This window comes from Bidens hawaiensis, unplaced genomic scaffold, assembly GCF_021521415.1.
Source record: "Bidens hawaiensis isolate Kalapana, Puna unplaced genomic scaffold, B.hawaiensis_p1.1 tig00014098_1, whole genome shotgun sequence".
In the NCBI taxonomy this organism is placed as follows: Eukaryota; Viridiplantae; Streptophyta; class Magnoliopsida; order Asterales; family Asteraceae; genus Bidens; species Bidens hawaiensis.
The window spans coordinates 564,203-584,476 of record NW_027492213.1 but is presented as its reverse complement, the minus strand read 5'-3'; the positions used below and the strand labels follow the sequence as shown (position 1 = coordinate 584,476).

The 20,274-nt window shown below is 35.8% G+C and overlaps 1 protein-coding gene and 2 pseudogenes across 1 annotated transcript; all 3 read right to left on the bottom strand.

Moving 5' to 3' along the window:
* Window positions 1–1,091: 1,091 nt before the first annotated feature.
* LOC143545933 (receptor-like protein EIX2) lies at window positions 1,092–3,132 on the bottom strand. Its single transcript, XM_077037709.1, has one exon. It carries the CDS (start codon window positions 2,672–2,674, stop codon window positions 1,148–1,150), a length of 1,527 nt encoding a protein of 508 aa, XP_076893824.1. The 5' UTR covers window positions 2,675–3,132; the 3' UTR covers window positions 1,092–1,147.
* Window positions 3,133–4,947: 1,815 nt separating this feature from the next.
* LOC143545909 (TMV resistance protein N-like) lies at window positions 4,948–13,156 on the bottom strand (annotated as a pseudogene).
* Window positions 13,157–16,508: 3,352 nt separating this feature from the next.
* LOC143545908 (disease resistance protein Roq1-like) lies at window positions 16,509–20,029 on the bottom strand (annotated as a pseudogene).
* Window positions 20,030–20,274: the final 245 nt, after the last annotated feature.

Sequence of the window (20,274 nt, the reverse complement as noted above, 5' to 3'; positions counted from 1 at the left end):
TTCCCAGTGGATCACTAGATTGGTTCATCCATTTCTTTTGTTGGTGAACGATTTTTTGTACGTAAATTCAATAGCCATTTTTAGTGTTTAGCAATTCTTTTTTTAATGACGAATATTGTTCAACACATGCATGAACGGATATTGTAATATGTTATTTCTTTTTTGCATTCCTTTTATTCGCTAATTTTCCTCGAGGTTTACGGGATCATGTTTTTGTATATTTGTTGATAATTACAATTTAGTCTAAATTTTGACAAGCCCGTGTATTACACGGGTTCCAACCTAGTACTTACAATATAATAGTCAAATGTATCTTATGTTCATATCTGTAGTTTTTATTGAATGATACATGCTTATTAAATGATACATTTCTATTGCTATTTAAATATCACCGGTCAGATAAAATATACGTACCCATCACACCCTGTCATTTTTATCTTTCTTTTTGAAAGTAAATGATGATTTAATTATGGTTCTTATCTGTTTCAATACATGCCACTAATCTTGCTATCTTCTAACTAATTTTTGTGAAAAAAACATTCCATTTAATATATTTTTTCTTTTTTTTTATAAATTAATTATCAAAAGTTATATAAAATCTTGTAAATTATCAAAATTTTAAAAGGTCTTATTAATGAAACTTGATTAATAGAAATTTAGATTTAAATTCTAATTCTTATGAATTCTAACGAATTTCATGAAACAAACACTCCCTAAAGACATTTTGTCCACTTAAAACGAATTTATAATCATCTTCTTTTTTTTTCTTTTTGCAATTTAACATCTTTTTGCTACGTCCTTTGGTTTTGCTACAGAACAAATGACAACGCTTTTTTTTTCTTTTTGTCACATAACAGAATCAATCTAACTCTTTCTAAACTAATCAACACACAAAGCACGAATTTAATTACATTATCCCGACCAAAATCAACCACAACAACGTAATTATACCTCAACCAATCTTCTCTATGATCATTATGTCTGAGAAACGTACTTACTTAAAGCAAGACAACATTATACAATTATCTCGCGCGAGTAGAAGTTTGTAATTTAATTAACTAAAAATGTACATATTTCTAAGTAAAAGAATGAATAACATTGTTGCCTTTTCATCACTTGGAAGCATATCACAACATCATGCATAACATCACAAACCACGTATCTTGATCCATTTATTCAAGTAACGAAAATATGCAATCCTCCATGAATTGTTGACTATCAGTGGAGTCACAATGATCCAAAATCCTGTAAGAAATCCAACCACTACGGTAATAATCAATCCCCAGTCTGCTCCATGGTCTTCCTTTTTGTCTTGTTTTTTATGAACCGGCGCTTCAACTACTACACAACCATCTTGTTCCTTTAGCGGGGCTCCACAAAGTTTGTTGCCAAAGAAGCTTGATTCATTCAAGCTTTGAATTTGAGTACTCGTTGGAACTCTTCCTGTTAAATTGTTGTATGACACGTTGAAGCTACTCAAGAAATTCAATTTTGACAAGCTCACGGGAAGTTCCCCAGAAAGCATGTTTACTGACAAATCAAAAGATATAAGTGCTTTCATGTTTCCGATCTTCTCTGGGATACTTCCAGTCAATTGATTTCTTGACAAATTCAATGATTTCAGCTCCACGAGGGATGTTAGCTCACTGGGAATGTGTCCTGTGAGCTTGTTACTCGAAAGGTCTATCAACATCACTAGTGGAAGAATAGTGCTATATGTGTCCTCTTGCCCCTTCATCACCAATGAATCACCAACAATAGCAACAAATGATGCAAGGCCAACGTGAAAAGAAAATTGAACATCTGAGTTGGTTTCTTTACCGGAAAGGACGCTAAAGTTGTTGAAGCATCTTGGAATGTTTCCGGAGAGGTTGTTATGAGAGAGATCCAATATTTGAGTATGTGAAAGATAACAAAGCTCTTGAGGAATATTTCCATCAAACTTGTTATATTTAAGGTTGAGAATTCTCAAAAGGGTGAGTTGTGTTCCAATCCATGTTGGAATGCTTCCAATAAGTTTATTTCTCCCAAGTTGAAGGACCTTTAAGTTTGACAAGGTCATCAGAGAAGGAGGTAATTTTCCGGATATCTTGTTCCCATGTATGCTCAAGAACTGTAGGGAAGGTATGAAACTCAATGTTCTTGGAATCTCGCCATACAAATTATTGTTCTCCAAGTTTAACAATACTAAACTTGGCCATTCCTCCCAGCACTCTGGAATAACGCCCGACAAATGATTATTTCCCAAATTAAGATCTCGTATCTCTTTCACACCACCAGAACACAAAAAATGATGTAATGATCCTCGATACTCATTAGAGTTCAAAACAAGTACCTCAAGTGTTGTTGGGATATCCAACAATGTTAATGTTCCTTGGATATGATTTTCCGACATATCTAAATAAGATAAATTGGGGAATGATCCAAAAAATGACTCAGGCATGTATGCAGATATGTGTGTGTCGCTTATGTCCAGATGTCTTAAATCTCTCTGAAATTGAAGCCAAGATGGAAACTCCGGACCCAAATGCCACGAGTTTAAATGCAGAGACTGCATCTGAAAAGGGGGAATCCACTTTGATACTTGCAATCTTAAGGTTATGTTGTTGTGTGTACCGTCTAAATATTTCAAGTTCACTAGTTTGGCAAAGTGTGCTTCTGTCACAACACCCATCAACAAATTGTAAGAGAAATCTAAAGTATTCAACTTTGAAAGTTGACCGAGGCTTTCAGGTAGGATTCCATTCACTCGGTTATCTGATATATATAATTCCCTCAACGATGATAAAGTCCAATCGTAGAAGGAATGGGACTAGAAAGTCTCGAGTTACTTACGGATAATGACTCCAAACGAGGTGATTGGCAATCAAAAAAACTTTCAAGAAGGCTTGTGAAAGTAAGACCGCCAAACCGGTTTCCTGATAAATCAATTTCTCTTAAATTACACAGGTTACCCAATGATTTAGGTATTTTCTTGGTGAGTTGATTGTATGAAAGGTCAAGGCTAAGGAGAGAAGTTAAATTCTGAATGGAATTGAGAAGTAAACTTGAAACACCACAAGAACCAATATCTAATGAGATGAGATTGCTACCAGACAACTCTTTTAACACAAATGAAGAATTCATAAACTCGTACCCATAAAGATCAAGAAACATGAGAAAAGTCAAATTACGGAAGCTATAAACACTACTGGGAATAATGCCATGGATATTGCACCACTTAAATCCAATGAAACCAGATTCGTTAACGTGAATATCCACAGTGGCATTGAACTATTGAAATCGTTAAAAGAAAGATCAAGTAACGAAAGCAATGTGATATTAATACCAGGAACATGGGGATGTATATGAGAGAGTTCACAATTAGACAAATGTAGTTGGACCAAAGAAGGTAGGGTGCTAATCACCTGATGCCAGTCACTTGCTTTGCTAAGGTTTATGCCACTCATATCCAGATGATACAACCGACGTAGACCTGACAACCATTGCATATTCCACACAATTGTTTTCTTTGGGACAAAACGATTATGAAAACTTCCAAGAGCAAGGATGCGCAACTCTGAAAGATTCCCCAATTGAGGAGGGATGATTCCACCAAAGTTGGAACTAGATAAGTTAAGATACCTTAGGTTTCAAGAGAACCAATGAATTTAGGAACTCGGGTCCCTCTAAAATCATTGCAACTTAAATCCAGATGTCTGAGCTGCTTTAGGTCCAACAATGATGGACTTAAACCCCCCTTCAGCCTTTGCTTTGAGGCTTCTTCGTATTCTTTCGGGGTGCCATAATCTTGATAATCACATTGACCATCAGGTCCAGGAAGATGAATCCGATGGACATGACTGGTGGAATTATCACAAACAATCCCAACCCATCTACAACAGTCTATGTCCTCATCAACCCACGAACTAAGTCGATTTGTTTCATCAATGAGGCCAGACTTGAAGCGGAGAAGTGCTTGTCTCTCGCCCTCAATGCACAATATATGATCCGAGTTTTGATTAGATAAGCAAAAGTTAAACAGGACTAAAAGGCCAAGTACTACACGTAAGTGACAAGATGAGAAATAAGATGGAAAACCAGCAACCATAATGGTTTACTGTAAAGAGACAAGCAGCCTCTAGACTTTTGTTTACAAGATGATATTTTTAATATATTTGATTATTATGTCCAAGCATAAAGTAAACAAGTGGAACAAGAAAAAAATAATACAATTTGAATAGTCAAAATCATAGAACGTAAAAAATCAAAGAGTGGGCCCCTCAATTTGCAAATCATCGGGACTCTTCTTAATGCCACCAACCACGACTTTAACATACGATATAAATAAATAAATCATCACTATTTCATTAATTCAATGATTCGAGTTAAAAAAATAACCTCAAAAAAGTTGCTTCACAACGCACAAAAATACTCCAACTGGAGCCTTAATTCAGTCTCAACTCTCTTAAAGTTGACCAGTTGACTTGTTTCGATCTAGATCTACTTGGAGAGAGTATACATACAAAACCACTATTTAACCCCCTGCTCGTTCCTGTTAAAAAAATGCGTTAAGAATTAGTATATTTCCCACTTGAAAAAATCAGTATTTAAAGAAGAGGCTTTTTTTAAACACAAAAAGTTCATAACTACTTACAAAAAAATCAAAATGTTTACTACAAAATTAAAACGAAAGATATGCTCTATTTACAAATACTTCAACAAATCGATGTAACTGTAATTTTTTAGAGAACTGAATTGGGAGAAAACTTAACTTCTCATTGAAATCAAGTGTATATATAACCTAGTCAGAAAACTTTAACGAGTGACTAACAGAAAGTCAACAAACTAACAGACACTAACGACTAACTAACTATTATTAACGAAAACCAAGTAAGCTATTTTTAAATACCCCCCCCCCCCCCCCCTTAAGTTGGAGGAGATGACAACCCCAACTTGCAAAGAAGATCATGATCGTTGGTACTTAATTGGAAGGCTCTTAGTAAACAAATCAGCCGATAATAGACTGACATCACGAATCCCTTTCACTTTGTGTGCCATCAACGCTTGCTCATCTCTTGTTGTAATGATAATTCTACTTCCGGGCTTGAACCAGTTAAGGTCACCCACTAGTGCCTCAAGTTGCTCTTTATTATCCACATTATCTAAAACCATAAGTACCTTTCTTCCATGCAACTTTGTTTTCATCATGTTTGTCCCGTCAGGTATACTACTTATGCTGTAGCCTTGATCATTTAGCAAATTTGAAAGGATCTTTCTTTGCAATGACAACAAACCGGACAACGACGCTTTAATTTGAAACTTCCCTGACATTCTCAACAAAGATTGCTTCAAAGTGAATTGATATTTGATCAAAAGCAACCCTGGCTAGTGTAGTCTTACCAGCACCTCCCATCCCCTTAATCCCTATCATGCGAACCTCGTTCGAAGCAATATCTAAAGATTTCTGAAGGTCATGTAGCCGGAGTTCCATGCCTACTAACATATCATCAAGGTTCACATAAATAGACCGTAGCTCAAGTGAAATACGCTGAAAAATTAACTTGATGACTCTGGATTCATGCCTGTAATTATAAAACATTCAATTAGCTTGCCTAAGATCACACACAAAAAAAACTTCTTCTTCTTCTTCTTCTTCTTCTTCTTCTTCTTCTTCTTCTTCTTCTTCTTCCTCGCTAGTACGAAAGTGTTACGAATAAGCGTAATAACGTACAGATAATTCATGTTGCATATTTTGATAAGATTCGAGCTTTCTGCAAATTTAGAAAGAAAACAAAAAAGAAAGGATATTGCAGAGAAATGATGAAGGAATTACCCATCAACCGTGTTCCTTAAATCCCACCCAGACAGATTAGCTGCTTCTGTGAGAGCTTCGCTCCATTTCCCGGTCTCTTTGGTGGTATGTTTGGCAAGGGCTTCTCGCAGGGGCGGACCTAGTATATAACTAGGGGTAGCCTCCGCTACCCCTCAACTTTTCGCCGGCAGTACAAATTTTATATGTTTTGGTCGGTTTTCGTATTTCGCTACCCCTGAAAAAAATATAACGTTACCTCTGTTTGTTTAAAGGCCAACTAAATTAAAAGCCGAAATCAATTAAAGCCCAACCAAATTTAAGCACAAACTAGATAAAACCATTTGTTTGTTTTTCCTTTATGCTTAAAACGTTTGGTTTATGTCGGACATCAACATCAACAAAACAAAGTTTCATTCAGTCATTGCTTTCACCCCACACTGCCCCACCCCTTGCATGCTACAGCCGAGTAGCCAACGGTCGGTGCTCCTTCAGTCCCTCACTCCCTCGTCCACGGTTTGAATTCTACTTGTTCAATTTAGGTATTCTTCTACTTCTACTTAAAATTGTAATTGTTTATTTGTTTATATAAATTGTTAATTTGGAATTGTTTATGGGCCATTAAATGATTTTTTAACAGTGAACTTCTTTTAATTTTTATTGTCTTTAGGATTTGAACTCAAGACCTCCCCTCCAAACCCAGGTGTTTTAAAGACTTTGCCTTTGGCAATGGGTCACCACCCCATTGGAAGCAATTGAATGATTGATTATAGTTTGTTGGATATACGGATAATATAAATTGGAAATTGCAATTGATTAGGGATTTAGGGTTTATGTGTAAATTGAAATTGATTATAGATTTATATTTTAAATTTTCTCCCTTTTAAAATTAGGAAATTTGGAAGATGAAACAACAAAGGCAAGTTAAAAAAAAATGATGATATCGACCCAAAAGCAAGTTAAAAAAAAACAAAACGCTTATATGAAATATTGGGAAAAAAATTCGGTTATTGTATGAAATAGGGTAATTTTTTTTTTGAACACTACCTCTGAAATTATGGTATCCGTCATTGGCTTCTCGAACTGGGCCACATTGTTTGCGGACTTCAGAGGGATCGACATCGTAAAAAACAGGATAAGCAATCTGTTCAGTTGACTTTTGGTACTCCATGATTTTTACAAGTTCTTTTAAGCACCAAGACGAAGATGCATACTTCTTTGAGAAAACAATAATGAGGAACTTTGAATCTTCAACAGATTTCAAAAGTTGGTCATTAATGTTTTCTCCTTTTTTGAGTCTCTCATCATCCTTGAAGGTGTGCATACCATGCTGCTTAAGGGCGTCATAAAGGTGGCCCACAAAGTTCTTACGAGTGTCTTCACCACTGAAACTCAGAAACACATTATACGGATAGCTCTTCTTAATGAACGAATTTGAAGAACATGCCATACGAGGTATGTTTTGCAGGGTTTTACCGCATGACTGCAAAGAAACAACGATCACACATTTAATTACTAGGGCTAATAAGGTTAATAAAGTTCTATTAATTAACGTCAACATTGAGTCTCAAGCATTTCATTATCATTTATAAGCATAAAGTTAGCCTACGTGTATATTAAATATCAAATTATCAAGTATTTTTCAGAAATCCAACATTTACGAGGTGTTTGTATACTCCCTCTAAAAAGATTATTACACCAAGATAATTTAGTGAAAACGAAATGAATATATTTTAAGTAGCTAGATACTTTGACAGTTAACTTTATGAGTTGGTTTTGCTGCAACAAACACCTCACATTTCTCCGAAACGTTAGATACTTAAATGAATGCATGTACCAATAAAAAAGCACAAGAGAAATGCAAAAGTTTGACCTTTTCAAAGTCAAACCATAGCACTTAGTAATAGAATGGTGATATTGGTACCTAATGTGATGATATGTGCATCTGGTTTCAAATGATAAGTCATTTTAATATATGGCATTCAATCAAGGGTTTGACCGAATTTAATTAAAACCTTTATTTGACTTATTAAAGCGAAAATCTACCTAATGTTTACACATGTCATTTTCATTTTTACAATTTCTCCTCATGAAGGATAAAATGAAAAATATGTTGTTGACAGATATCAAACTCACTACCTTGCTTTCAAAATGCTTGTGGCTTACCAACTCAACTAGAATGAATTGATGTTAGCTTTCTCTGTTTCTTAATTGTTATAGATCCACAACCTTTCATTTTGTTTTATTTTTTTAACTATCCGTGTATCATATGGGCTCTATCCAAGTATGGTAATAAACGTCCAAACCGTAGCTTTGATTTCAAATCATTGACATCCAGCTCAACTTATGACCGCATCTTGGGAAATTCTGGTATTAATTACATCTTATTCACCTTTTAGGTTAGATCAAAACCAGACTGACTTCCGTTTTGCCGATTACAAACAATTCACCAACCGATTCATCACTAAAATCAAGATGGCAACTACATGATAACAAGATTTTAAGAAACAGTAAACCATCACTACTTCAATAATTTATAGATAAAAAAACACTAACCTCAAAATAGTTGCTCAAAACCGCACCCAAATTAACTATTATAACAAGAAATTGCCGAGTCCATAAACAGAAATGCCACATCAAGCAGCCTTACAATGCTAGGAACCTAGCTGCAGCGCGCATAACTATGAGTTTGTACTCAAATTAACTGTATTGAAAAGACAATGGACTAATTACTAAATCCTAGAGGTGACAAGTGCATTGGTCAGGCGTTGGGTAATTGATAAAAACTGGTTTGGCTCAAAACAAGTAAGCTAAATACTTTTATTTTACCCTTTTCATCCTTTAGAAACAAAACATAATCTAAATCAACACATGTTAAAAAAAGAGTTAAAATTGCCGTCTCTACGTACCAAATCTGTGTGTATAATGTAACGGTTATTGATATTATTAGCAGCATTATTCTGTTACTACTTACAAGCAAAGACAACAGAAGTTATGTTCATTTTGTTTCAAAGAACACATGTAAAGAGAGACATTATAAGTACAGACTTAAAATGAATTATGACGGTAATGATGTTTCTTAAATTTTCAGCTTAAACCCCTGAACTTTTGTTATAGTCACAGGATCGAAGTCCTTTGTTCTGTTGATTGTTATGCGTTTTGAACACATGCTTAAGACTGGTTTCATTTTGCCTCTTCCAGCTTTCATTTGTTCCAGCTTTAGTCCTACACAAAATATCACTTCCCATCCTAGCTCTAGCTTTCATTTTTCAACCATGTCACCTACAATACCATTAATATATTTTAAGTACATATCTGAGTAGAAAAAACATTATTCAATAAGACTGAAACATTATATATTTAAACAAAAACCTCTGTCACATGCTGTTGATTCACTATTGACCTTTATTCTTTTAGGAGCATGTGCCATTTTTTGTTCTTCAGAAAGAACTGCATTTGGGTTAATCCTTTTTTCATATCCTTCAATTGTAAGACCTTGCAACAAAGAAATGCTACGGGGAAGATGACTTATCGAAGTACCCTTTAGATCTAAATGCTCCAAACATTCTAAATCTCCTAGGTTCTCGGGTAGTTTCTTGAGTTCAGAACATTCACACAGGGCAAGTACTTTGAGATATTTTAACTTACAAATACTGGATGGAATCTCTCTTATCAAAGTACCATCTAGATTTAAATAACACAACCAATCTAAATCTCCTAGGTTCTCGGGTAGTTTCTTAAGTTCAGAACATTTGGAAAGGTTAAGCTCTATGAGATGTTTTAACTTACAAATGCTGGATGGAATCTCTGTTATCACAGTGCCCTCTAGATTTAACTTTTCCAAAAATTCTAAATCTCCTATGTTCTCGGGTAGTTTATTAAGTTTAGAACATTTCGTAAGGTCGATCGTTTTGAGATGTTTTAACCTACAAATGCTGGATGGAACCTCTCTTATCAGAGTACCCTCTAGATTTAACATTTCCAAACATTTTAAATCTCCTAGGTTCTCAGGTAGTTTATTGAGTTCAGAGATATTGGAAAGGTAAAGCTCTTTGAGATGCTTTAACTTACAAATGCTGGACGGAATCTCTCTTATCAGAGTCCACTCTAGATTTAACCTTTCCAAACATTCTAAATCTCCTAGGTTCTCAGGTAGTTTCTTGAGTTCAGAACATTTGGAAAGGTCAAGCTCTTTGAGATGTTTTAACTTACAGATGCTAGATGGAATCTCTCTCATCAGAGTACCCTCTAGATTCAACTTTTCCAAACATTCTAAATCTCCTAGATTCTTGGGTAGTTTCTTGAGTTCAGAACATTTGGAAAGGTAAAGCTCTTTGAGATGTTTTAACTTACAAATGCTGGATGGAATCTCTCTTATTCGAGTACCCTCTGGATTTAACATTTCCAGACATTCTAAATCTCCTAAGTTCTCAGGTAGTTTCTTGAGTCCAGAACATTTGGAAAGGTCAAGCTCTTTGAGATGTTTTAATTTACAAATGCTAGGTGGAATCTCTCTTATCTTGCTTGATCTTAGACTTAGTGAATTCAATGATTCTATTTGCCCAAAATCCCCAGGTAACTTACTAACTTCACAACCATCAAGAATGAGAGTTTTAAGATGTTTCAACTTACAAATGCTATCTGGGAGATGTTTAACGTTTGAATATCCTAAATCTAGAATTTCTAGATATTTCAATTGGCCAATGTTCTCAGACAATTCCTCTATGCCACAATATCTCTCACGGTCAGGATCTCTTATATGTTGTAAACTACAAATTCTTCTATGAAGAATCTTGAGTTCTTTGCAACAAGAGAGATATAAATAAACAAGCTTATGAAGACTTCCAATTATATCTGGGAACTCCTTCAGACGTAACCCATTTAGATATAGACTCTCAAGTGAATCAAACTCCTTGATAAATGAAACAGATTTCAACCTATAACAATAACCAAGGTCTAGGTGCACAAGCCTTTTTAAACATCCAACGGGCACATAAAGTTCTACCAATTCCTGACAACTATGAAGATCTAATCTCACAAGATTTGGAGTCAACCCAAGGTCAAGGGTCCTCAACTTTGAGCGGTTGAGTTTAATGTATTTGAGCTTCTTCAGAACCTATTGTCACACCAAAAAGAAGGTAATATATTAATAATTGATCAATAAATCAATCATAAATCATAATAACCGATCAATCACCATACCTTTCTCCCTACCCATAGTTGTTCGATTTTGCTGCCAACCATGTTAAGCGCAACAAGATTATCAGCTCGAAAGGTTTGAGGTAAACACCAATGAGGGTAATTGCGCCAATTCAGGTATTGTAATGAATTAGGGAAGTAGTGACTAACTTCACCAATCTTCACAAAGTCATTATAATGCCCAACCACATCTTTTATGATAAGGCATCTAAGCTTCTTCATGTTTACAAGTCCTTCCAAAACAATCTCACGGGTGAGTTCTAGATTTATACATTTTGTTGCTTCAGTACCCTGTACATTAAATAAGGTTTGTGTATAAATAAAAAAAATAGTGATTTATTTGATTTCTATGTTACAAGTAAACTTCATTCTTACCAAGTCATTATCCAATACATCTTCAATTTCCTCCTGAATCCACAATCGACTATGTTTGTTGGGATCATATGGGTGCAACCGACGAACGATATTCTTGCCCATTTCTTCAATATGGTCATGCATGCCCAAGAAAATTCCATCAACATTTTTATCTTCAAAAGTTATGAGAGACCTCTGCTCAAGAACTCTTAGACCATAGCTTGCATGAAATCCGCAGGTCTCAAGCATTCCTATTGCTTCGTCTTTCTCCCACCCTTTAAGTAAGCAAGCGACATCTAGGAACATTTCCTTGTAATCATCCTCAAGGCTTTTAAAGCTTAATTCTAATATTTCAAGAGTCTCCTTCAATGGAATTGTATTGAGCCTTGCTAATGCATCTATCCATCAGCCTTGTCTTTACCACACAAACATGATCCCAAAACTTTGATTGTTAATGGAAGGCCGGAACCATAACGTACAACTTCTAATGACAATTTTTCATACTCGTGAACAGGAATATGTGTCCCAAATGCATGCCTGCTAAAGAGGTCAATCGCTTCCTCTTCCGATAACAGATTGACATCACAACTCCATTTTACTTTGTGTGCTTTCAACAGTTGCTCATCTCTTCTTGTGATGATAATTCTACTTCCGGGCTTGAACCAATTGAGATCGCCCGCTATCAAGTTGCTCTTTATGATCCACGTCATCTAAAACCACAAGAGCCTTTCTACCACAAAGCTTTCTTTTCATCATGTTAGTCCCGTCATGAACACTGTTTATGTTGTTGCATTCAACATGTAGCAAATCTGAAAGGATTCGTTTTTGCAATGACAACAAACCGGACAACGACGCCTTTGAAACTTCCCTGACATTCTCAACAAAGCTTTTTGCTTCAAAGTGAATTGATATTCTATCAAAAGCAGCTTTGGCTAGTGTAGTCTTACCAGCACCTCCCATCCCCTTGATCCCTATCATGCGGACCTCGTTTGAAGTGATATCAAGAGTCTTCTGAAGGTTCCTGTAGCCGAAGTTCCATGCCTAATAAATTATCGTCAAGGTTCACATTAGTGGATCGTAACTCGAGTGAAATATGTTCAACAACTAACTTGATGATGCTAGCTTCACGCCTGTAAGTTTTAGTAGATTCAATTAGCTTTCTCAAGAACCCACATAAAACAATTACTTTACAAGTTTATAATATACAGAAGTGTAAGAAATAATTAATAACATAATTATCTATATATGTTGCATCTTTTGACAGACTAGCTCTCCTTATAATAAGATATAAACTTTATTAAAAAAGAATATTGTAGAGAAATGGTGAAAGAATTACCCATCAGCAGTGTTCCTCAAATCCCACCCAGACAAATTGGCTGCTTCTATTAGAGCTTCTCTCCACTTTCGGGTATCTTTATTGGCATGTTTGGCAAGGGCTTCTCCAACTGCCCCACGTTGTTTGCGAACATCAGAGGGATCCACATCATAGAAAATAGGGCAAGCAATCTGCTTTTTCGACTTTTGGCACTCCATAATCTTTACAAGCTCGTTTAAGCACCAAGACGAAGATGCGTACCTCTTTGAAAAAACTATGATGAAGAACTTCGAGTCTTCAATAGATTTCAAAAGCTGTTCATTGATGCTTTCTCCTTTCTTGAGTCTCTCGTCATCCTTGAAGGTGTGAATACCATGTTGCTGAAGAGCTTCATAAAGGTGATCAACAAAGTTCTTGCGAGTGTCTTCACCACTAAAACTGAGAAACACATCATACTGATAGCTCCCCTCAATGAATGAAGTTGAACAAGTCGTCATTGGAGGTATGCTTTACGGGTTTTACAGCTAAATCAAATCTTTTCTTGGCAAATGTATCTCGAAGATCACTACAAAGAATCAAGGGATCACACGTTTAACCCTCACGGGTGTATATAATGATATGGACTATAAGTTGTTAATCACACATTAGAGTTTAATAATTACCACGGTTATACGTAATGAGTCAGAAACATTTCATTATAAGCGTAAAATGGACCTAGATATATATTAAACATATATATGATGTTAACATAAGGAATTAATCATGTCGACTTGTAAGTTCCTTTTAATGAACCAACCATTTATGAGGTGTTTATACATTCCCTCTCCAAAAGATTATTACACTAAAACAATTTAGTTATAACAAGATGATTATATTTTGAATAGTTAGATGCCTTTACGGTTAACTTTATAAGTTAGTTTTGTTGCAACAAACATCGCACATGTCTCTAAAAAAGTTACAAAATTTATTATAAGAAATCTGCTAAAAAAATAAGAAGGGAAGAGAGAAGTGCAAAATTTTGACTTCCTCAGAGTCACACCATTGCACTTAGCTATAGAAATGATAAAGGAAGGGTTTGATCAGATTTAAAACCAAGATTTTGACTTTCTCAGAGTCCAACCATCGTCTCTACCTGTTAGATCAAATCCCATGTCGTTTCTTGTGCTCTGGCTTGTCTTCGTGATATGATTCCAAGCTTCGATTTTAGCAGTTTCTCTAACAAAGAGACCGCCCCCTCTAAAGCCCAGCATGCATTGGCGAGCACTCTTTTTAGTAAAATTGTTCACGACATGGAGTCACACTTTAACATGACAAGCAGACAAAAAGCCATTTTTGAGTGTCTACAAGCACCACATGCTCAAGATTTTCTTCTTGCTATCCCTATAGATGGGTTAGGCCAGCATATGTCTCCAGTGGAGTATCGTAATATCCTTAAGTATCGCTTTATGATTCCTCTATTTCCGGTTGATGAGATATGTCCTGTTTGTCGTAAAGCGTGTTTAGACTCATATGGGGAGCACGCGGTGCACTGTAAAGAGCTCTCGGGGTTCAAGTACCGACACGGTCTGGTTAGGGATGTGCTCTTTGATATATTCAGGCGAGCTGGAGTTTCTGTTAAGAAAGAAGCACCTGTGAATTTCCTGACTGACCCGTCGGAGGGAAGATCATCTCTTCGATCGGCTGACATTTTGGTGTTTGGATGGATAGGAGGGAAACACGTGTGTGTGGATTTAACAGGGGTTTCTCCTTTGGTGGGCTTAGGGAGTAGTGGTTTCGCGATCGGTCAAGCCGCATTAAAAGCTGCTTCAGGTAAGGTGGCAAAACATGAAAAGACGTGTCTTGACAACCAACATGTATTTATTCCTTTTGCTTTTGACATTTTTGGTTTTCTCGCGCCTGAAGCTGTGAAGCTAGTTACCCGTGTTCAGCGGGTCATGCATAGTAATGTTATGACTCCAAGATCAGCAAATATAGTTTTTAAAAGATTGGGTTTTGCGATTCAAAAAGGGGTAGCGGCGCAGCTTGTTGTCCGCTTGCCTTCTGTTTCGATGTAATCCAATGAACATGATATATATATATATATATATATATATATATATATACACATATATATATATATATATATATATATATATATATATAATCTTCGGAACAATCATTCAATAATAAAATCACTATCCGAACTAAACAATAACAAGATTTTAAACATTATACGACTTTGAATCACCATAATCCAAATTAATCTCTCGATCGATTAACATACAAATAAATCATCGCTGTTTCAATAATTCAAAGATTCAAGTTAGATAGAAAATAACCTCAAAATATTCGCACAGAAATGCTCCAACTGGAGCCTTCAGTCTCAACGCTCTTGAAGTTGACTTTTTGGAGAGACGATACGATACATACACAATCACTATTTAAACCCCTCTTTCTTGTTAAAAATTGCATAAAAGATTCTAATATTCCCGACTTCAAAAAATATTATTTTTAAATGCTTTTTATAAAACAAAAGAAGTTCAAAACTAGCGTGGCCTACTGGTAGGAGCCTTGGGTTTTACAGTGGAGACTCGAGTTTGATTATCATTTGTGTCACTTTGGGTGGATATTGGCAACGAATGATTTGAGCTAGGCGTTGGGCAAAAGGCTATCGGTTCGAATCCTAAGCTCACCAGAGTTTTCGTCCCACTGTATGTTACGCTAGAGAGTTATGCTCTTATGGTCTTATGGTGGCACAACGACTGTCATGTGACAGACGGTGCAGTTTCCTGGGGGACGCCCAAACCAAACTCTAAAAACCAGCGTAGACCAAATTAAGACATTATAGTTTGATCTTAGTGGAGCAAGAATGCTCTCCAAATTTGAGGAGTGTAAAATATATATTATAAAAAATAAAAATATTTCTACAGAATTGAAATTAATGAACTATATGCTTTATTTATAAATGCTTCAACAAATTGATGCAACCAATATTATGCATTCTATAATAAAGATGTACAAAATATAATCTAGTTTCAACCTAGTTTCAATCTATAGAAACAAAATATAATCCTAATCAACCCATGTTTAAGAAAAAAAGAGAATTGCCATCTCTACCAAATCTATGTGTATAATGTCAACGGTTATATTATTCGCAGCATTATTCTGTTATTACTTACAAGCAAGACAACATGAAAAGTTATATTCATTTTATTTTTAAGAACATATGACAAGATCTATATTAGTAACTACGGGCTTAAAATGAATTATGAGGGTGATGATGTTTCCTTAAATTTCAGCTTAAACCCCTGAACTTTTGTTATTGTCACAGGAAGTCCTTTGATCTTTTGAGCTAGCAAAATGAATTTTAACATTTTTTTCAGAAATGTCGTTATATCAGCCTGATCTTGTTTTCTTTTTGTTTCTTTCAACAGTCTAGTAATGATTGCCCATTAGTTTAAAAATCCATTCAAGCACTATTGCACTAGACACTAGTACATAAATAATTTTTGGTTTTTGTGTCAAAAAAGCATAACGAAAAATGAACATATTTAGCCGGTAATTGTAAGGCTACACAGATATACACCCATAATCACAGCATAAAAAGGTTACACCCCCAGTAAATTGAAGCTAGATTGCAAGTTCTACATCAACTGAATCCAGATTACAAGTTCACTGAATTGACAAACAGAATCTGAGTATCAAAGTGAAAATAGATACAAATCAACTTACAAAGTGTGGTTAAACACTACAAACCTTCAACAGTCAGCAATACCGCTCAAAATAGAGAAAATCAAAACCTTCTTTCAAGAAGCAAAATGAGAGCGGGAGAGCGATTGTTATATTTTTAACAGAGACTAAAGACGAGTTTCATTCTGCTTCTACAGCTTTCACTTGTTCCAGCTTTAGTCCTTCACGAAGTGTCACGTCCCATCCCCTAGTTTTCATTCTTGAACCTTATCACCTACAAAACCATAAACATATTACAGTTAGATATCTCACCAGAAAAAAATATCTTTCCGTATCTTTAAAACATTATACGTTTCAACAAAAACCTGTGCCACATGTTGCTTCAATATTGGTCTTTATTCTTTTGGGAACATGTGTCGTTTGTTGTTGTTCTTCGTATAGAAGTGCACGTGGATCAATCCTTTGTTCGTATCCAACGATTCTAAGATCTTTCAAGAAAGAAATGCTATGGGGAAGATGAGTTATTGAAGTACCGTCTAGATCTAAATATTTCAAACATTCTAAATCTCCAATGTTCTCGGGTAGTTTTTTGAGTTCAGAACATTCAGAAAGGTAAAGCCGTTTGAGATGTTTTAAGTTACAAATGCTGGATGGAAGATGATTTATCAAAGTACCCACTAGCTCTAAATGCTCCAAACATTCTAAATCTCCTAGGTTCTTGGGTAGTTTCTTCAGTTCAGTTAACTCATCAAGGACAAGCTCTTTGAGACATTTTAACTTACAAATGCTGCTCGGAATCTCTCTAATTTTGCAATGTGTAAGTGTTAGTGCCTCCAAAGATTCCAACCGGCCAAGATCCTCAGGTAACTTTTCAAGAACCTCACACCCATAGAGAACAAGACTTTTCAAATGTTTCAACATCAAAATGCTATCAGGGAGATGTTTAACTTTAATAAGAGATAAATCTAGTGTTTCTAAACAAACCAATTTACCAATGTCCTCAGGCAATTTCTCTATGCCAGAATCTTCAAGTTGAAGAACTCTCAAATGCTGCAAACTACAAATGCTTTCTGGAAGACTCTTGAGCTTTTTGCAAGCCATGAGTTGTAGAGTAACAAGCCTATGAAGATATCCAATTGACGAAGGTAGCTTTTTTATATCATTAAGACTAAAATTAAGCCATTGCAAATTGGAAAGGCTTGGGATTATATCTGGGAACTCCTTCAGATGTAACCCACTTAGATTCAGAAACTCAAGTGATTCTAACTCCTTGATAAACAAAACAGATTTCAAACTCTGACAACCGCCTAGGTCCAAGTGCACAAGCCTTTTTAAACATCCAGCGGGCACATGAAGTTCGACCAAATCAAAACAACATTTAAGATCTAACCTCACAAGATTTGGAGTCAACCCAAGGTCAAGGGTCCTCAACTTTGAAAAGGGGAGTTCAATGAATTTTAGCTTCTTCAGAACCTGTTGTCACACCAAAAAGAAGGTAATGTAGCAATAACTAATCGATAAATATATCAAAATAATTAAGAAATGATCCTACCTTTCCTGTTGTCCAAAGTTGTTCTATATGGCTTTTATACATTTCAAGCGCACGAAGATTATTTGCGCTAAAGGTTTTTGGGTAAACACCGATGAGGATAATGGTACCAATTCAGGTATTGTAATGCGTTCGGGAAGTATTGACTAACTTCATCGATCTCGGTATGGTCATCACAATTATTATAGAGATGTTCATAATTTACAATTAGGCATCTAAGTTTCTTCATGCTTCTAAGACCTTCCACAATGGTCTGAGGGGCGACCCCTAGATTTATACACCGTGTCGCTTCAGTACCCTGCATTTCAAGAATTGTTTTGAGTCTTAAGCATAGAAAATTGTGTTCATTTGATCTCTATGTCACAATTAATTAAACTTGATTCTTACCAGGTCATTACCCATACATCTTCAATTTCCTCTTGAATCCACAATCGGCTATGTTGGTTGGGCTCTTTTGGGTGCAAGCGACGCACGATATTCTTGCCCATTTCTTCCATATGGTCATGCATGCTTACAATAACCTTAACTTGATCATCATAAAAAGTTATGAGAGATCTCTGCTTAAGAACCCTTAGGCCATTTCTAGCATGAAATCCGCAGCTTTCAAGCATTCTTATTGCCTTTTCTTTCTCCCAACCCTTGAGTAAGCATGCAACATCAAGGAATATTTCCTTGTAATCATCCTCGAGACTTTCAAAGCTTAATTCCAATTTTTCAAGAGTTTCCCTCAATGGTATTGTTTCGAGTCTTGCTAATGCATCTATCCATTCAAGCTTGTTTTTACCACACAAAAATGAACCCAAAACTTTAATTGTTAAGGGTAGACCAGCAGCATAATGTACAACTTGTTGTGCCTGCTCCACATACTCTTGAACTGGAATATCTTTCCCAAATGCATGCCTACTAAAGAGACCAATAGCTTCCTTATCTGATAGTAGACTGACATCATGAATCCATTTCACTTGGTGTGCTATCAACACTTGCTCATCTCTTGTTGTAATGATAATTCTACTTCCGGGCTTGAACCAATTAAGATCACCTGCTAATGCCTCAAGCTGCTCGTTATGATCCACATCGTCGAAAACCACAAGAACCTTTCTATCACGCAACTTTGTTTTCATCATGTTTGTCCCGTCATGGGCACTACTTATGTTGTCGCCTTGATCATTTAGCAAATCTTTAAATATCTTCTTTTGCAATGACAACAAACCAAAAGTAGCTTTTGAAACTTCCCAGACATTCTCAACAAAGCTTTTAGCTTCAAAGTGAGTTGATATTCTATCAAAAGCAGCTTTGGCTAGTGTAGTCTTACCAGCCCCTCCCATCCCCTTTATCCCTATCATGCGAACCTCATTTGAAGCAATATCTAAAGACTTCTGAAGGTCCTGTAGCCGAGGTTCCATGCCTACTAATTTATCATCAAGGTTCAAATTACTGGACCGTAAGTGGTCTAGTGAAATTTGTTCAACAATTAACTTGATCACTTTGGATTCATGCCTGTATATTACAGAAGTTTCAATTAGCTTGCTCAAGAACTCACACAGAAAGTAACTTTTATACAGTATATGAAAGGGTAGCACATAATAACATATACATATATTATGTTGCATTTCTTAACAAGATTGGAGCTTTCCTCAAAATAAGAAATTAACTATCAAAGAAAGAATATTGCAGAGATATGATGTTACCCATCAGCAGTGTTCCTTAAATTCCACCCTGACAAATTGGAGGCATCTGTGAGAGCTTCTCTCCACTTCACGATCTCTACATTGGTATGTTTGGCCAAGGCTTCTCCAACTGGCCCACATTGTTTGCGAACTTCGGAGGGGTCCACATTGTAAAAAACCGGATAAGCAATCTGCTCGTTCGTCTTCTGGCACTCCATAATCTTTACAAGTTCATTTAAGCACCAAGACGATGATGCATACTTCTTTGAGAAAACTATGATGAACAACTTTGAACCTTCAATAGATTTCAAAAGCTGGTCACCGATGTTTTCTCCTTTTTTGAGTTCCTCGTCATCCTTGAAAGTGTGGATACCATGTCGCTGAAGAGCATCATAAAGGTGATCCACAAAGGTCTTACGTGTGTCTTCACCACTAAAACTCAGAAACACATCATACTTAATGAATGATGTTGAAGAAGACGCCATTGGAGATTTGAAGGTATGCTTTACAGATCCTATTGAATCACTGCGAAGAAACAAAGGATTGCACTTTAACCCTCAAAAGTGTGTACTAAGTTATGGATTACAACTTAATAACCAAAGTGTTATTAACGTCACATTAGAGTCACTAACATTTCATTATTAGCCTAATATGGACCTAGAAGTAGTGTATTAAATATTTCAATGATGTTAACATATATACAGAAGTACTAGTAATGTCGACTTATAAG

Bases quoted from the DNA above. Each gene is read 5' to 3' on its own strand.
- LOC143545933 (XM_077037709.1), bottom strand. From the start codon at position 2,674: ATGGGTGTTGTGACAGAAGCACACTTTGCCAAACTAGTGAACTTGAAA.